Here is a 19,724-nt window from a genome sequence, read left to right as displayed (position 1 = left end):
GTCTTCTTACTGCCAATGCTGCCAGGTCTGTGGTGACATTGATACAGTTTTGGGTTGTCTCCTTGTGTGGAGGAGGAAGTAGCTATGGCTGGGGGAGTGGATGTTGGTCTCAGGAGCAAGGGTGGTCTCTCCGGGCCTGGTGACTGGCAGTACCCAGGCAGGGAATTTGGGCTCCAGCCAAGCGATCTGGGCCCCGGAGTGGGTCCCATTCCAGCAAGTGCATTGAAGTGAGCTCGCCCCAGTCTGGCAGGGTCTTGGACAGAACCGTTGTGGGCCTGGAGGCAGGGGCAGGAAGGACAGGTGGGATATAGTAGTATTTGCGTTTATATTTAACCTCACCTTTTGAATAGTCTTTTTATATTTGGGCAAGTTTTCCCAATATAGATCTAGCCTTGCTAATGTAGGAGTCAGTCTTGCCAATATGGAAAGCTGTACTCAAATTTTCATCCTCTTTTGTAGCCAGATTTATAGGCATATGACTTAGACTTAACCTGTTAGACTCACTTCCAATGAGACTTCGGTTAGAACTGAAGAAGCAGATTCTGCAGAGAGCTTCCACTTGTGCTGGTGGAGGTGGGGGGTGGCAGCAGGGACTTCCCAGTGGTTGATTGCAGTGATGGCCATTTTCTAATCACTCCTGTATTGTGACATGGTTGGAACTTTGTTCCTGGAAGCTTAACTTTGACCGTATTTCTTCGTCTTCCCAATAATTTTGTGAGATGCCCAGTAATCTCTTAAACTCCTTTTCTGCTAATCAGCCAGGGTCAGGTTCTTTTGTGTTCAACTAAGGGCCATGGCTGGGCCTGGCTTACCTAGGAGATAAGGCAGCAAATGAAGACAAGGCTTCATCAGAGTCCACCTAGTAACTGGCTGCAGCTGAGTGTGTGGGGTCAGCCAGTCAGTACCTGCTGCTGAGTAGGAGTGAAGCTGGCTAGGGATTAACTTCCACATCCACCAGGACTCATTTCAGATTGCTTTTTGGGGGTGAGTTGGAACAGAAATGGAAAACAACTGTGTTGATAATTGGTCTGTTTGGCTATTGAGTGTATGAAACAGTGATTTTAGTTTTGGATATGTTTAGTTTGAGGTTCCAATAGAATTACTCATTTTTGGAGATATCTGGCATGTAACTGGAAATGCAGTTCTAACATTCAGAAAAGCGATAGGTGATAGAAGTGATTTATTCAACTCACGGTTCTTTCAAGGCTCTGTTGAAGTTGGATGAGAGCAACATGGAATGAGGAGAGGAGGGTTGAGGGCAGGCCTTGGGGAGTGTTCATACTTGTGGGAAAGATTGGGGAAGGAGAGCATGAAGAAGCCTGGAAAGAAGTGTTCTGGAAGGATGGAAGGGAGCTCAGTGGGTATGCTGTTGGGAAGCTGAAGGGAGGTAGAGAGCTCCCAGGAGCAGGTAGGAACCAGCTCCTACGAAGGGCGTAAAGACAGAGGAGAGGCCTTCGGTATTTTTGTGACTTTGGAGAAAGTCATGGAAAATAGAATAAAACCTTACAGTAGCAGAGCGAAGGACTGAGGTAATATCTGGAACAATAGAGGTTAAGTGGAGATTCTGGTCAGATATTGTTAGACAGATTTGGAATCTAAATCATAAAATAAACTATGAAACTAGGGAACAACCCATATCTTTGTCCTTAACAGTTTTTTATCAGGCTTTTTTTAATTCAGGTTATTAATAAGTTCATCTGAGTCATTGCACCGATGTATCATATCCTTTTGTTTTAATGAGACAACAGCTCTCTAGTGCGGAAAATTTGGGAAAATATTCTGCTTTACGATTTTAGTGTTCATTAAACATTATTATGTAAGCTGTAAACAAATGTTAGAGAACTTAAATGTTTGTGACATCTGTGTTTTTATCATGAATGTTAGGTGTTCTCTTGTATTACAGTGATCATTGTTAACAGTTTGACCTCGCTCTGTATTTCTGCCAGACTATTCAATGATAGCTATTTGCATTGTCTTTTCTTCCTTTTTTTTTGGTGTTATGCGGGCCTCTCACTGCTGTGGCTTCTCCCGTTGCGGAGCACAGGCTCCGCACCCGCAGGCTCAGCGGCCATGGCTCACGGGCCCAGCCGCTCCGCGGTATGTGGGATCTTCCCGGACTGGGGCATGAACCCATGTCCCCTGCATCGGCAGGCGGACTCTCAACCACTGTGCCACCAGGGAAGCCCTTTTCTTCCTTTTATTCTAGGAACAGTGATGAGGAACAGTGACTTCATTATTATTGAATGAGAGGCTTGACTGCTGTGGTTGGTTAGAACCTCTGTGGTTCAAGATTTTCATTTTTTCTGCATTTTGAAGTGCTGTCTTTTTATATTTTCATTTTCTCTATTTTAAAGAGCTGTCTCTTTATGTTTGATATCCTGATAGAATTATCTACTGAAAATGAAAGTCTGTGCTCCTTGAATTCTGGATTCAAAATAATCATCTAGAATAGATATGATACTAGAGCAAGATGAAAGATGCCAAGATGCCAAACTTCACTTACAAAGGTTTATTATCAACGAGACTGGATCTTGATTTGTACCAGTCTTAAAAATGTATCTTGCATTGTAATTTGAGCTATGGTATTTCATCAGACATACAGTTTAAATTTATAGGATCCTATTTTTTTGCCTTAATTTATGTCATCAAATAGAAGACACTAAATTCAAAAAGTGTTTCTTAAAATAAAGATATATTTATATGTTCTGTCATTATTTTTGTGCAGAGTGTTTTAAAATGAATTGTTCTTAATTTGTGGAAGATGATCTGAATATAATTACATATCATAGAACTTTAAGGATTCTTCAGTGGTCGTCTAGTTCAGAATCTAAACCCTCCTATAAATTATTCCTTTATGTACATGAAAGCTTAAAGTATCTTTTAGTTATTGGTTTTGTCTGTGACCTGATCCTAGGCAGCATACATGGTGGTAGAGTTAACTCCTGCCCCGTCCCCAAGATGAAGGAGGTGAGGCCCGGCAAGGCTGACTTGCACCTGGGTGGCATCTGGTGAAGAATGGAGGTCTGCTAGGGGTTTTGAATTCCTACCCTGATATCTGTCTTATTTTAATAAATTATTCTGACAGAGATGTTTATAAGATAATTCATATGTCTAAAAATTAAATATTTTTAAAATGTTTTTTGTCAGTAGCTGTATTGAGTTTGGTAACTACTGAAATACAGAATTTTTTTTTTTTTTTTTTTTTTGCGGTATGCGGGCCTCTCACTGTTGTGGCCTCTCCCGTTGCGGAGCACAGGCTCCAGACGTGCAGGCTCAGCGGCCATGGCTCACGGGCCCAGCCGCTCTGCGGCATGTGGGATCTTCCCGGACCGGGGCACGAACCCGTGTCCCCTGCATCGGCAGGCGGACTCTCAACCACTGCGCCACCAGGGAAGCCTCCAGAATTTTACTTAGACACCAAGTTGCTATACCAAAAAAACCCCCACAAAACTTTTAAATCATTTTATTAGAACTCATATGTCAGAATTCAGTGGCAGTAATACCATTTACATTTTTTCTTGATGGGATTTCCCTGTAGTGTATTGCTAGTCTACAAATGACAGCGTTTTATGCTAAACAGGTTTTTTTTCTAGATGCAGCAGAGCTCTGTTTACACTGTGACCTTTCAGAATAAATTGGCAAGCATGTCAAAGCTAAGAACTGTTGGAAAAACAGTTTCTTGGCAGTGAATCTTTGGGATGCTCCATTTACTTGAAATTTTAAACAATGAGCTAAAGGACCATGTTGAAGCATGAATGTTGCAAAATGATGATTAATGAGGAGCTTGTCACTTGGGATTCACTTCAGGTCCTGTTTACAGTGTTAGCCCAGAGTTACTCCTTGTAACACAAATGGATGATTTTTATAATATGAACACACAAGGTTAGTATAGTAAGGTAGTAATTAAGCAACACAATAAAAGCCTCATGTCCTTTGCCTTTTTCACTTTGAAGTTGACTTGTTAGCCTATCAGAAAGCTTATTTTCATTTCTTCATTAGTGTTGTACTGAGGTTTTGAGGTATTCTGACAATTTATATTTATTATATATATGTATATACTTTTTTTGTCTGAGAAGTTCTAGGTTTAGGAACATATTTTAATAGACTTTTATGTATTTTCACATAGTTTATCATTATTCAAATAAGCATGTATATAAACTTCATTTTAGGCCAGTGAGCTGAGAAATGCTGCAGTTGATAATATATAAAATTAAGCAGGATCAATATGTTGATGGTTAACACGGAAGAAATCTAAAAGGCCCCAGTGCCAAATATGAGACAACACAAACTTTACATTAGACCCTGTTGTCCTGAATGGGGTTGAGGGTAGGAACCTTGACATTTGGAACAATGTGAATGTAGTGGGTGAGGCTGTGGTGAAGTTGGGAAACCTGAGGGCAGCAGAATTGGGTCTGGTAAGATATCCACAGTCACTGGGCTGTAGGATTTAAGTTAAAGATATAGGGCCTAAGTCCTTTTGAGATAATTATGGTGCAGGAGCAAACTAAGCTTGGTACGTGCAAAGCCAGGGGAAGCTTCACGTTGCCCGAATGAACAGTTTAGTGCTGAAGGACCAGGGCTGTCGTGGAGTAGCTCCTGGAGCAGTGCTCACTGTGGGGAAGGGTGCAGGTTAGTTCAGTAATGGTCCCACAAGCCAGTCAGTCAACCGGTTAGTGCAGGAGCTTGAAGAGTCTGTGTCTGAAGGTGGACTTAGACATTTTGGCTCTGTTTGGAGGTCCTTCTTGTGTGTGCCTGCATGTGTGTGTGCCGTAGACATGCCTGTGGGTGCACATGGGGGTGTGTGTGTATCCCACAAAGTTTGGGCTTGATTGAAGCCCCATCAGTTCTATTCAAACTATGTACTGAGCATTTGCTTTTTAATACCTTATTTCCTAGGAGTAGCATTCTTGTGTTTTGACTTTGGGCTGACCAGAAATCTTTGTCTATGAGGCCAGCTGTGGGTGGATGGATGCAGAGGTAGAGATGGGTGTGTTTTAGCCAGCATGGATTGTGAAAAAGCACATTTATTTCAGTAAATTACGAGAAAAACAAAACAAACAGAACATGGATTTAATTTAAACATTAGATACTCCCAGAAAGTAGAGATTCTTTTCACTGTTTATTTACTCAGGTTAGCTCTCTGGAGTTTAACTAAAAGACCAACACAAATCAAATACTTGTTTGTCACAAAGACGTCTTACAGTGAGTGCTTGAAGTAATATACCTTATTAATGTAAGGATAGTAAAAGTTTTTTAAGCTGCATCAAAGGAGAGATTAAACAAAATTGGAAGTCTGGCCAGAGAAAAACAACCGGATTTTATATATTTAGTTAATTATATGAGAACAGATGCAAAAGTTATGAGCAATTGCCTGACTCCGGAAGATAACCTGAGAAAGTGCTAAAATAAAGGTATTTAAACTTGTAAAGTAATTGGTAAATAGCAGATCAAGGGTAGAGATCTTTGCAATAGCTTCACTAAAAGACTCTATCAAATTTGGGAAACTCTTATATTAAGGAGATTAAATTACCATTAAATCAAAGAAATGCTTACACAGTAATTCTGGTCTATAATTTAAGGGGATCTTATTTATGCAGAATAATACATTAAAAAAACTATCAAGTTGGATAATTCAAATTAGAAGAGATTGGAACATGCATTTCTCACTTAAGTTACTTCACCTGATGCTAAAATACTTTTTTCATCAGCAGTCTTTATGAAAAAGTTATTATTAATCTTGATGCAGACAGTATAATTTGAGACAACTAAACTATATTATTATGAAATGAGCTAACAGGAGTCTCTTTGGATCTTTTATGTATTTACAAACAAATGCTATTCAGATAACTAAAAAAAAACGCTTGAATGGTGTTCCCTCAAGCACGAGGTAGAGGAATGATGAATGAATGAATGAATGAATGAACGAACAAACAGACATACATAAAACATTTTTTTCTTGGTTAAGTAGGTAACTGTAGAATTATACTTAGGAATAGTTTTGACTTTTCAAACTTTTCTGACATAAAGTATGTACTGTATCTAGTTGTTTTGGTCTGATTGTATATTTAAATTATATTTTTATTTCCTTTCCTTTTTGAGCAAATAATATTTGTTCATTTGATTTGGATTCTAAACACATTTTTTTTCATGGAATTATTTTAAATGTTTCGTCGTGTGGTCTATTTTATAATAACATTAGACATTTGACTCAAAAGACTGGAAATCTCCTTCGAGCATGTGAAACATGTGGTCAACATAAGTTTAATGGTCTCTTTAAAGACCAGATAATTCTCAGAAGCTAGAAGTTGTTAATAGTCCAGGTAACGAAGAGGGTCATTTAGGAATACAACTCCAAGGTACTTTCAGGAGGCCAAGGATCGGACAGACAGAGTGGCAGAAACAATAGTAAATCATGCTTTTCAAAAATAGTGTACCTTCTTATTAATTCATTTTCTCTCCAGTGGTCAGTTGAAGTGTTTTAAAATAGATGGAAATTCAGAATGACAGGGTCTTTTAGTCAAATATAAACCTTTTTGTGCCCAGAATGGACTCTGTACCTAGGCTTCAGAGTCAGATATCAGTTTTATGTTATGAAGGAGTTTTAAAACTTACGTATTGTAGACAGCTGAGTCAGCACTTCTTTTCACACAAACATTAAAATTCAAGTATGAGGTTTGAAGATATATAAAGTAGCTCATATAGTATTTACTAGGATATAATTTACATATAATGAGAGTCATACATTTAAACTATACAAGTCTCTAACATTTGGCAAAAGTATACACTATGTAACTACTACCCTAAACACAGTATAGAACATTTCCATCTTCCCAGAAAGTGCCCTTGTGCTCTTTGTAGTAGTTCTTTCCGGTTCTCAGCCACAAGCAACCACTGATTTTGAATGTTATTGATTAATTTTACCTATTTTAGGATTTTATATGCGTGGGGTCATATAGTATGTATCCTTTTGTGTCTCATTACTTTTGCTCAGCAAGATGCCTCTATGGTTCATCATTTGTTGTGTTTTATTCCTCTTTATTGCTGAGTAATATTCCATCATGTGAATATACTGAAATGGGGAAAAGATTTGAACAGGCATTTTACAAAGACATATATATTAATGGCCTATAAGTATGTGAAAAAGATCCTCAGCATCATGTGTCATACAAGGAAGTGGAAATTAAAGCCAAAGTGAGAAACAACTGCACACCCTCTAGAATGGCTAAAATTAAAAAAACGTTCACGCCAAGTATTGGTGATCAAATTGTATTCTCATGCATTCCTTTTGGGGGTGTAGAATGGTGCAGCTACTTTGCAAAGTAACTTGGCAGTTTCTTATAAAGTTAAACATATACTTACCGTATGATGCTGCAATCTCACTCCTAGATATTTACCCAAAAGAAAGCAAGCCATATCTGTACATAGTCTTGTTCATGAATATTCATAGCAGTTTTATACATAATATTGATAGCTCCAAACTAGAAACAACCCAAATGTCCGCCAACAAGTCAGTAGATCAATACATTCTGATATAGATTTGCTTTTGTTTTTGTACCTGAGGTTTGTCCTTGGCTAACTTAGAAATGTGTAAAATTTTCAGAAATGTAATACTGCAAGATTCTTGAAAAAAAAATAGCCAGGTCTTTGTTATATCAAAAACTACAATAGAATCCTATTTCATTTCATTCCTAACATAGTATAAAACAGTGGCTCTCTGCATTGTGTATGTGACCTATAGTAAGCTGGAGAGCCTGATTGAAATTGTGGCTCAGCCATGTTCTGTCTATCTGAAAAGAGTTCCCTTCTCCTGGGTTAGAACTGAATCATCTACAAAATGAGATGGATTTCTGTATCCCTGGCACAAATTGGCTTAAATAATGAAGTAGTTTTTTTGCTTCCTCTCAGATTCTTTCATTCTTAATTTTGTTACAAGCTTTATTTTCCACATTTCATAAGTATTCAAGATGATTTGGGGAATGGGTATGTCAAGAACTGTTAGATTGCTTTAAACCAAAAACTTTTCAATTGTATTTTAACTGTATCAAGTCTTAGCCTTACTGAATTTATATCACTGTTGTCTGTATTGCAGTCATAATCATTTTTGGGTTTGTGGTTTATTTATAAATGAAATTAAGCTGTATTGTATGAATTCTTAAGGATGATGAATTAAGAGCCGTGTTAGGACTACTTACTCAAATGGTAGAAAATTGTAAGATCAGAAGTCAGAATTCCTGAATCTTTTACATATGGTTTGTGTATTGTAATGCTGCTTTTTCTTGAAATAAGAATACTATAAATTTGAACCTCATAAATGAAACTTTGCAGATTAACTGCAAATTTCAAGCTGTTTCAATTAATTTAAATTTGTATGGAAAACTCAAATAGTGATTGTTTCTTAAGGGGACTCAGAGTTCTGTGGCTACATCTAGACAGTAGAGAAGCTAGATTAAAAACTAACTTTAAAAAAGCCACTTATTAAGTATGTGGCTTAATTTTAGACAATTGGAATTGATATACATTTTTTAAAATCAAGGATTATTTATACCCTGGAAGTGGTTTTCTTAAAAAATTATACACACAACAGATGTGTTAAATTTGTCATTGTCATATTGCTGACATGTAATCAATTACTCTCCAGTAATTGAATATGAATCAATACCAAGACTTAAAGTTGTTTACTTTCCCTCTCTACCTTGCTTCATTGTTTCTAAAATTAAATCTAGGGAGAATAAAATTAACAAACAGAAATTGGTGTGAAATTGGTCTTAAAATCCTGGACTATATATTTCAAGGTAAATTAATCGAGTCCTCATGTAAAGGTATTTTGAAGAAAGAAATAATAAAACCATTAATAATATTTGCCTAAAACATTGATTCTCAAATTTTTTCTACTAGGGCTCCCTCTCCAGGTTTTCTCAGCTCCTTGACAGCATACCCATACTACTGTGGTGGGACTCGAGTGTTCGGGGCGGGGGGTGCAGCCTGATGTCACAGTTGTTTCTTTTGGGGTGTGTGGAGGGAGGGCATGAACTTGGCAGTACAGCCACTAAGCATGGTTCTCCAGGCCTCCCCCCGAGAGTCTAGTAGCTATGAATATTTACTTTTAAACTTTTTATTTAGGAATGGTTTTAGACTCATAAAAGTTGCAAAAATAGTGCAGAGAGTTTCTACTGTACTCCTCACTTAACTGTCCCCAAAGATAACACCTGACGTAACCACAGTACTATTATCAACTAAACTACAGACCTTTTTTCAGATTTCACTGGTTTTTACGTGTACTCTTTGTATGTGTGTATGTTTGTGTTCTGTGAAGTTTTACCACATGCATTGATACTTGTAACCACTGCAGTCAGGATGCAGAACTTTTCCATCAGGCTTAAGAAATTTTCTCATGCTACTCCTTGATAGTAATACCCTTCCTCCAACCCTGGCAACCACTGATATGCTCTCTATCACTACGATTTTGTCATATGGGGAATGTTATATAAATGGAAGCATACCATTGTAGGCTTTATTGTGTCTCCCCAGAATTCACATGTTGAAACCCTAGCATTCAGTACCTTGGGATATGACTGTTTTTGGATACAGGGCCGTTAAAGGGGTGACTGTGTTAAAATGAGACTGTTTGGATGGGCCCTAATCCAATCTGACCGTTGTCCTTATAAGAAGAGAAAATTTGGGCACACAAAGACACACCTGGGGTGCATGCACGCAGAGAAAAGACCCTGTGAAGACAGAGAGGGCACGCGGCCAGGAGAGGCCTCAGAACCAGCCCTGCTAACCTTTAACTTGAGTTTTTAGTCTCCAGAACTGTGAGAAAATTGATTTCTGTTGTTTAAGCCACTCAGTCTGTGGTATTTTTTTATAGCATTCCTAGAAAAACTAATACACACAGAGTCTATAACCTTTTAAGATTTTTAAAAATTCAACGTAATTCTCCATCTACTAGTGTATCAGCTGTTCTTTCCTTTAATTGCTGAGTAGAATTCCACTGTGTGGATGTTCCACAGCTTATTTATACACTCACTTGTTCAAGGACATTTGGGTTGCTTCTAGTTTTTGGCCTTTCTGAATAGAGCTGCTGTGAATACTCATGTATAGGTTTTTGGGAGAATGTACGTGTTTATTTCTCTAAACACGCAGGAATAAGATTCTTGGGTCATGTGGTAAGTGTATGTTTAACTTTATAAGAAACTGCCTAGCACGTTTCCAGAGTAGCTCAACCATTTTGCATTTCCACTAGCAATGTGTGAGAGTCCAGTTGCTCTGCATTCTTAGCAGCACTTGGTATTGGCAGTATTTTTTATCATTGCTATTCTATTGGATGTGTACTTGTTTCTCATCATGGCTTTAATCTGCCTTTCTGTAATGGCTAATGACGTTTAGTATCTTTTCAGTTACTTGCCATCCCTGTCCTCTTTGGTGAATAAGTTGTTTTTGATTTTAGTTCACACGTAGAGCATTGCAAGCCTGGAGTCAGGGCCAGAAAGTTGACCTTGAGGATGGGGATGGAGATCATTTGACATTAGGGGATGTGGGGCACTCTAGAGGCTGGTGAGTTGTTAGTTCAGCCACAATGAAGTAGCCCTTTGAATTGAGTTCTGCACTTCGGGTCTGTCCTTGGTGCTGTGCTTTGTGTTGTGATAAGACAACTTAGTGCTTGAAGGAGAAATCCATCTTAACAGCTGGAGGCTGTTAAAGTGCATGAATATTATTCATGAAGGTAATCGGTGAGCTGATTCTACCCCTTCACCCATTTGCTGGTAGAGTTATACGGGTTAGTTGGTAAGTAGCTGGGAAACTATACTAGAGTCCTGAAGACACTGGATTGAGGTCTGAGTCTATAAATAAGTAGTGGTAAAACCAAAGCAATTTTATATGAACTGTTAGCTTTTGACGTGAGTTTCTCACATCTTGAAAAGCAAGAGAAGCAAGTTAGACTAAAGGAGTAATACATGTAATTAAATCCCGTAATGTAGGTTTTGAAGATTATTTGAATAATGAATAATGTAAAAATGTATCCTCTGTTGACTTCAGGCATTTTCTTCAAATAAGCATATCCTAGCTTTAATGGGACTGGTTGCAGAATCAAAACAGAAAAGCTTTTGCATGTTTTGAAGATAAACTGTTTCAAATCAGACCACTTTCTCACTTAGTATTCATAATGTTATGGATTTTGTAGATGGCAGTTTTAGGGACAGGTTTCAGAGTGAATGCTCCTGTGTTCGCACACACACATAACCACATGCAAATGCACACGTGCAAATGTAGGTACACACAGAGGCAGCCTTCCTTCGGCCCCTTCACCTCCCTGTCCTCTGGATTGGATGCTTCTCCTCTTTGCCCCGGCTCCCTTCTCTAATGTGTCCAGGTGGAAACTGGTCAGTTACTGTGCTTGTACCTGCGGTGCTGTGGGCCACACTTGGAGAAGCATTCACAGAGCCAGACCATCCTTCTCCACTTTATACAGCAACCATGAGCCACCGCTCACAGGCTGAATGTGCTTCCTGGGGCTCTGCCTGTTTCAGTCGTTAATGAGTAGACTGTCTTGACATACACTGTTACAGAAAACTTGAGCTGTTTGTTTTGAGAGAGAAGCCTAGTATTTGATCACTATGCATTTAATGATGTTTTCATATAAAAGCTGCTGAGTGTGTGTTGGTCTTGTGACCCAGACCTGGCTGTGATAGCTGCGTTTTGCTCCTCTCAACTCTCTCCTTCCACTTTTGAGCATAACATGGGCACTTTCTTTTAAGTCAGGATTAAAAAATGTGTGTGTGTGTGTGTGTGTGTGTGTGTGTGTGTGTGTGTGTAGGTTTTTATTTCTATGTCTATTTTGGACCTGAAATAATAGAATTGTATGAGTAGTTGTGGCTGAAAAGCAGCAAGACTGAAGCATCTTTGTAGATGTGGGTTTACCGTAGGAACTGTAAGATATTAAAACATTTATTTTCTCCCTTAATATGGATATAGCCTATTCCAAGTAATATGTTATCACCAATTTAGCCTTTGTAAAGTTAAGTAAGATGAATGGAATACTTGCATTTGGGATTTCTTTTTTGTGTTCATCTACTTTTGGCATAAATGAACTTGAAAGTATGAGAAATGAGAAAAGCTTACATTTTGAGTGGTAGATTATACAGTTGCTTTCATGAAAGAAATTTTCTTAGATTCTAGTAAAAATACAGCTTTTCCTAAATTCTTCTACCATTAAGTGCCTGCTGACTCAGGGGTTGGCACACTATGGGGCCACAGACCAAATATAGCCAGCTGCTTATTTTTGTAAATAAAGTTTTATTGGAACACAGCCATGCCCATTTGTTATGTATTGTCTGTGGCTCTGGTGGCAGAATTTGAATAGTGACAGAGATCGTGTGGGCTTCAAAGACTAAAATATTTGCTATCAGACTGCTGACCCCAGTGCTAAATGATAGCACAAAAAATGCATATAAATGTTTGTTTTATTTTAGATTGTGTTGAAAGACTAGAACTCTTTTCTGGTTAAAAAGTTAAGCTGTCGCTTACACTGAAGGGAGCAGGGCACATATGTTGGCAACTTTGGGGGTCCTTTCTTTACCTTAACTAGTGATTATGTATAACCTTAAACAGCTGGAAGTTTTAATCATTGAATAAATGTGACAGACCGGTGTCTTTTAAGATGTTAACAGTTAAATTATACAAGACCCTCAGAGCAGGTGGTTGGAACCATTTATTTTCACATTTTATTTTTCTTACTCCACAATTTATAGCAAATTATCTTATGTTTTATGATTTGGAAATCAATTTTTCCCCTCAAAATTTTTTTTCAAAATTTTTTTTTATTTTTTAAAGATTTATTTATTATATGTTAATTTATTCATTTTTGGCTCCATCGGGTCCTAGCTGTGGCATGCAGGATCCTCGTTGAGGCATGCGGGATCTTCCGCTGCGGCTCATGGGCTTCTCTCTAGTTGTAGCATATGGGTTTTCTCTTTAGTTGTGGCATGCGGGTTTTCTCTTCTCTAGTTGTGGCGCGCAGGCTCCAGGGTGCATGAGCTCAGTAGTTGTGGAGGGCGGGCTTAGTTGCCCTGCAGCATGTGGGATCTTAGTTCCCTGACCAGGGATCGAACCTGCGTCCCCTGCACTGTAAGGCGAACTCTTTACCACTGAACCACCAGGGAAGTCACTGGAAATCAATTTTTAATTTTTCCCTTACAGCCTGAGTGAGCCTGTTTTGTGGCATATCTGGAGAGACTTGGGTTTGAATCCTGCTTTTTCCGCTTAATAGTTGTGTGGGCAAGTAACTTCTCTGTGCTCCCTTGTAAAATGGGGACAGCAGTAAGACCTACCTCATAGGGTTGTTGGTTTCATACATGTAAAGCACGTAGTACAGTGCCTTGCATATTGTAAGTGCTTACTGTATGTTGTTGTCAGTATGGTTTGCTTTTATAATACTTCATTGAAGCTTCTCCAGTCACAAGGGGGCAGTCTCTGTTATTGAAAGCAGTGTGCTTGGATGAAGGTAAAGCAATCAGGAATTTTCCCTGAACCCTTAGCTCTTTCTGTAACAACAGTAACTGTCAAATGATGCCATTCCTATGAGTTATCAGAGTTGAAAACCAACGAAGCACCTGCATTTCTGAAGTACCGTGAAGATTATCCATACAGTACAATCAAATTTAATTATTGAGTGACAGATTAATTGAGGCAAATGCTTCTTTTAAACACTTGATTTAATTTTTCTTTCTGTTGCCTGCTTTCTGCCATTTATATATTTTTCTCTACAGCTTGAGCTTTTGAAAGTGTGGTGTGCCTTTTAATATGTCAAATTCCTGGGTCTCTGCTCTGACCTTACTGAATCAAGATCGCTTGGGATGGGCCCCAGGTGATTCTTATGCACACTGAAGTCTGCGAACCAGATCTGGGGACAAAGTGATTTGAGATGCAAACGATTGAGTTCTCTTTTCTAGTATTTTTGGCATGAGGCTGGAGGAGAATGAATTTCTGTCAGTGTCTTAGGATTTGCTGAGCTTTGCACAGGGCCTGTGGAGGAAGGCCATCCAGGAGGCCATGGGGTCTGAACTGTGGACCGTTCTTCCTCTTTCTTGCTGTCCTGGCCTCGGACTCCCTCCAGTGCCTTGGATTACTCCTTCCCTTTGACCTCCAGATAAACTGCTTGCACTGAGCTGACCCTGTTAGGACAGCCTGATAATTTCTAGGGAACTTTGGAGACTAAGCAGAAAACAGATACTTAAAGGAAGAGACAAACATTGTGAAATGTAGGCTTCTGCTTCTAAGAATTCTAAAGAAGGATGTGAGGAACCTTTGGAGTCTCGGCTCCCCTTCTTCTAGCAGCTGGTGTAATGTGCGTGGCTAGACTGTCTCCAGGCTTCATCCCACGCTCCTGCCTTCTTTATTGCCACATGGAGGCCATCTACCTGCTCATTTTGCTTCACTTCAAGACAGTGCTTGCTGTTGGTTTACTTTAAAAATTTCCAGACTCCATAGATCTTCCCAATTTAGCTTCAAGATCCTCACCAAGTCAGTATTTCTTTGTCAGTCAGGGGTGATTAATACTTAAACAATCTTAATAAATACTAGATTTGCTACTCCTTTACTTTTCTGGAGCATTCCATTAGTATAACCCCCAAAATGAGTTTTCCTTTTCCTTCCCTTCATTAAGCCCTCCACAGAGGGAAGCATCACAGTCTAACCGTACGTTATCTCATGTTGGTTGTTGTGTAACGGTCTTCAGAATTGGGCCCAGGAGAGGAAGGGTGAGGTGGTTTTTCTGACTTGGGTCTCCTGCCCCATGATTGCAGATGCTGAGTTACTCAGTGACTAGTGCTGTAGGATTTGCCTCTGTGGGAAGGTTACAGGTGTGGCCAGGGAACCTGCATGTTGGGAGGGCCTTTTCCGTGTCCCCTGACTCTGGAGAGGCCCATGTGTAAACTATTCTATTTTTAAAGTCTCTAAGAAAGACAGTTTCACAGCCTGTCATGATAATCTGTTCCTTTTTCTTTTTCTTTTTTTTTTTTTTGCTGTATGCGGGCCTCTCACTGTTGTGACCTCTCCCATTGCGGAGCACAGGCTCCGGACGCGCAGGCTCAGCGGCCATGGCTCACTGGCCCAGCCGCTCCATGGCACGTGGGATCTTCCCGGACCGGGGCACGAACCCATGTCCCCTGCATCGACAGGCGGACTCTCAACCACTGCGCCACCAGAGAAGCCCTCTTTTTAATTTTATTTGTTTTTTGTCTGTGTTGTGTCTTTGTTGCTCCGCGTGGGCTTTCTCTTCGTTGGGAGCGTGGGCTGCTCTTCGTTGCGGTGCGCGGGCTTATCATTGAGGTGGCTTCTCTTGTTGCAGAGCATGGGCTCTAGACACACAGGCTTCCAGCATTTAATTTGCATTATAGATTTTAATGCACTTCTGTAACATCATTAAGCTGTTTTTTTGAAACACACATGAGGTTTCTTTTAAATAGTTTCTTAATGCTGATTGATTAAACTTTTGGTCCGTTCTGACTTTGAGATCTTTCACTGCTCCCATGTTTGTGTGACTAGACATTACCCATATAACTTCTGGGGCATTTAATCTTTTAATCCATCAGTGGGCTTTTTTATATTTCATGAGTATGGTGACTGATCATTTTTAATTTAGAATTCTCTGGAGCTGCTGATTGATTCTTCTTGGCAGCAATTGGCAAATTACATTCAGATTCTAGCAAAATTATGCCATCCTCTTTTCATTAATAAAATTGGGTCTAATTTCAACTTGTAAGTTTTAAATACTTCTCCTGTGTCCTCCTTTTGTTCTTTGCCCATCTTCTCTTTTCATGTTTGTCTCTTCCTTGGATTCACTCTCTTCTCTTGTGTGTTAGAATGAGGAGGCTAATATTTGGTTTCAGAGCTTTTTCTGAGTTTGCGAACAGTGGTATTGACTAGGTTGTAATTTTTAAGAACCGTGGGGACAGCTTTATTTCAGATGAAGAGGATTTGAATGAGTAAAGGTGTGAAAAAACCACATCATATCTTATAAATCCTTATAAGGTCCCTAGGTCTCTTGCAGAGCATGATGTGATTTGTCAGTTGTCACCCTTCGTGAGCTACAGATGTCATTGATCATGAGAAAGAAAAATCCCTATTTAATTGTTTGATCATTTGTCTTCAGAAAACGTGATTTTCAACTTTTTTTGGAGTCACAGAACTTATAAGCAGTAATGAGTTGGATTCCCCTTGGCAGGACTGACCGCTGGGGAATGTTCATGGGTGAAATATAGACTGACTTGCCTTAGATTGGTTGCTGCTTCCCCAGCCCTTAGGGCTTTCGACTTGTGCCCTAGGCTTGAATGTTGACGGACAGAGGGCCTGTGATGGAATATATTTGTGTGGTGCTTTTCATGTGAAGGTTTAACCCTTTTTTGTTGTTGTGGTAAACATTTATTTTACTATTGAGCAAGAATTTGTGTGAAAGAATAAAAACAGGACATTTTCTTCATAGATCCTTTTATTTAAAGTAAATTGCATGAGCTCTGGGAGTCTTGCGGGTGTGTACATACCTAACAAAAATTGTTGTGTGCACTGGTTTTGAAACTGGAAGGAAGTGATACTACTTTAGGATTCTCTGTTTCTTGTTTTTGCAGTTTTAATAGAAAATAGTTATGCAGACTAGGCATTTTATTATTCTGCTTAGGGGTGAGGTTTTGGGATGCTATTGTTATTTTATTCACTCTTTGTCTTCTTCAGTTACTCTGTGTTCATCTGGTTGACTCCTATGTGTTTTGTTTAGACTTTCCCTAGCAGAGGTAGAGTGACAGAGGTGCACAAAATTGTTTGGAAGGGAGGGTTAAGACCTAGAATTCATTTTCAGTGTAGAGTTTTGAGATAATGTGATTGAAAGAGAGATGATCTGTACATTAGCAGCTAACAAAGATCCTTGGGAAGGATTTTTAAATACAGTTGACCTTTGAACCATATGGGTTTGAACTTTGTGGGTCCATTTATATGTGGATTTTTTCAGTAAATACTACAGTATCTGGTTGAATCCACGGATGCGGATCCCCTGATGTGGAGGGCCAAATGTAAAGTTAACAGGCAGATTTTTGACTCGGGGCGGGGGGTGGTGGTTTGGTGCCCCCATGTTGTTCAAGGGTCAACTGTAAATTCTTCTCTAATTCCACTCCCTATTTAAATGGTATTTGTCACTAAAAGAAGTTAAATGTTTTCCTAACAGCATTTTAAAAATGGGTTTAAGAACCAAGAGACTTCAGAAAGTCTCTTTTCAGTTTTGAAATATTTTAAATGTAGTCTTTTGCCTAAATGCATAAATTAAAAATCCATTAGTTATTTTTTCAAATACATGACTTGCTCTTTAAGATTTCTTCCAAAACCCCAAAGAATTCTCTTGTTGGTAGTATATCAGTGACCAAAGTCTCTCCTGTTGAAATGTTCAGTTTTACAAGCTTTGCTGCTTTGAAACTAAAAGTTCTTCAAGGAAGGGTTATTGTTTGGGCTAGGTTCAGGTACTCTTGGATCTCAACAACTGTGTGGAGGGAAATGAAGAGAAGGAAAATTGTTGCTGAAATTGACATGGGAAGTGCTTTCCTGGCTCTTCAAACTCCAGTAAAGAGGTGCTGGCCTCTGGAGTCACCTACCACGCCTGGCCTGCAGCTGTAGCTCTCTTTGAGCTTGATGAATATGAGCATATTTTTAACTTATTTTAGAAATCATCCTAATTCTGGCTTGATATTGGTTCATAGAAGTCATACTACCTCAAGCATGAAGGAAATAGATTTAAATGTTCCTTGAGACGTTTAGTTTAAAATGATCAGTTTCTGAAACTTGGATTTTACACAGTCTGTCTAACAGTCTTTGCTTCTTTGAGCAGAAATGTATACTAACACTGGGAGCGGGGGAGTGGTGGTGGTCCTGCCTCTCTAGGTTGATTCCCCCAAGTTAATGAACCTTGCGTCTTGCTTTTGAGCTTTTTAAGGAAATGCTGCATCTTAGGATAGAAATCACTTAGTCACTGTTGTATCAAACATTATAGTTGGATTTTTTGAAGCTTTTTTTTTTTAAAGCTAATGACTAGATTATCAATTTAAAAGTCAGGCTTATTTAATGTGGAAAACTTTTGAATGATTAGTGCTTATTTTAAAATATTTTAAATTACATATATATGCATATATATTTATAAATGTGTGTATATATATGTATATACATATATACACGTGTGTGTGTGTGTATGTATATGTATCTATATCTATATCTATCTGTTTCCTGATGACTAGAGTAATACATGTTCCCTTTGGAAATTTCAGAAAATACAGAAAAATGCCAGTAAGAAAATTAAAGTTACTTAAAATCCCATCATTATAGAAATAACCACAATTTACATTCTGGTAAATAGCTTTCCATTACTTTTTCTAGTTCAAATTGTATTTATCTTAGGAGAAAATTCTAAGCCAAACTTCCAGCCAAGGCTGGAGTATTGATTATTAGCTGACAACAAGAGAGAAATGTGAGAAAAGGAGTTACAGATTGGTGCTTGGTTTGGGATCATATTCCCCTTTAGTTCTCTCTTTTGAAAAAGTAGTTGTTTGCAGACAGTTGATTTATTTTGAAGCACAGATATCCACTCCTCCATGCCCTGGACTCAAGAGCTTTATCTGGGTTGCAGGGTATCCAGTACTCTGACTAATCCGTCTTCGTGACCTCTCTTGTCATTTAGGGAATACGTTTGACTTTCGACTGGCAGCACTTCGAATGATTCCATCAACTAACAAGACTGTACAGTAACCGTATTTGCTGACCAAATTAAATTGCTTCCCAGTAGCCGTATTTGTTAATTTTCTGTGAAGCTCTCTGTATAAATCTTTTCCCTATAGAGATGCCTGCAGAAAAGTCATAAAGTAAGACCTTCCTTCTTGCCATCTGACAGCAAAATTCTAATAGCACTTTTGTGCAGAATAAATGTCTCAGAACAGAAATGATGCTGGTTTGGCACAAGTGGCACTAGAGCCTCTCTGACGTCAGGAAACGTCTGCATCTCTGATGTGGTGTCTCTGTGAAAGTGATGGAATTACAGGGGCTGGTTGTTCTTTGCTGAAATCAAGTGCGTTTTGTCATTTAATGAGTCAGCAATGTGGTGCTGATTGTAGCTGCAAAGGTCCCATTGCTCATCAGCCCATATATCTGTGTGGGCTTTCACATCTCTATGTGCTCTTTCATTCTCAGGGGTAACTTAAAGAGAAGCCCCATCAAAGAGAACCCCTTGCCCACTGCCAGAGCGGTAGCTGTCTTGGCTATGAATTGTTCATTCTGCCAAACTTAATGGTCAGTATCTTTTTCTTTCTCGCTTCTGAGCTTACCAGAACAATTGCAGTAAACCAAATGGGAGAAAATAAACCATTACATTTAAAAAAATTGGTTTTTTGTTTGTTTGTTTTTGCACACTGAAAATAGTGACTCCTATAAGGGAAGTAATAATATATGATAGTATGTAAAAGGCTTTGATTTTCATCAGTATTTTGTTTAATCTAAGCGATCTAAGGAACAGTGGTTATGTAAATAGACCTGTCATACTTCCCTACAGAATTATGATAGGTTTCTGGTTTTACAAGTGTTAATGGATAATTTTCAAAGAGGTAAAATCATCAGTCTCAGGTAAATATAAAATGAATCTGTGTGAGAGATTTTATTTAACTCATGAAATTAATGAGGAAATCAGTAAGATGTTATGGCTG

General features: G+C 38.8%; 1 protein-coding gene across 7 annotated transcripts in view; it reads left to right on the top strand.

Moving 5' to 3' along the window:
* PRIM2 (DNA primase subunit 2) overlaps nt 1-19,724 on the top strand; it is a 278,658-nt gene that overhangs the window by 91,370 nt on the left and 167,564 nt on the right. Inside the window, exon 8 of one of the 7 annotated variants that reach the window (XM_027126853.1) lies at nt 18,710-19,322. The exons of the other annotated variants lie outside the window; for them this stretch is intronic. Within the exon in view, the coding sequence (XP_026982654.1) occupies nt 18,710-18,748 (39 nt within the window). The 3' untranslated portion in view covers nt 18,749-19,322. Of the gene's footprint in view, nt 1-18,709; nt 19,323-19,724 lie in introns of those variants that run through there. 7 annotated transcript variants of the gene reach the window in all.

Source organism: Aethalodelphis obliquidens, unplaced genomic scaffold, assembly GCF_003676395.1.
Source record: "Aethalodelphis obliquidens isolate GAN/ISIS:26980383/991018 unplaced genomic scaffold, ASM367639v1 scaffold31, whole genome shotgun sequence".
NCBI lineage: Eukaryota > Metazoa > Chordata > Mammalia > Artiodactyla > Delphinidae > Aethalodelphis > Aethalodelphis obliquidens.
Note: the sequence above shows the minus strand (reverse complement) of the source record. Positions and strands in the feature narration are given on the sequence as shown.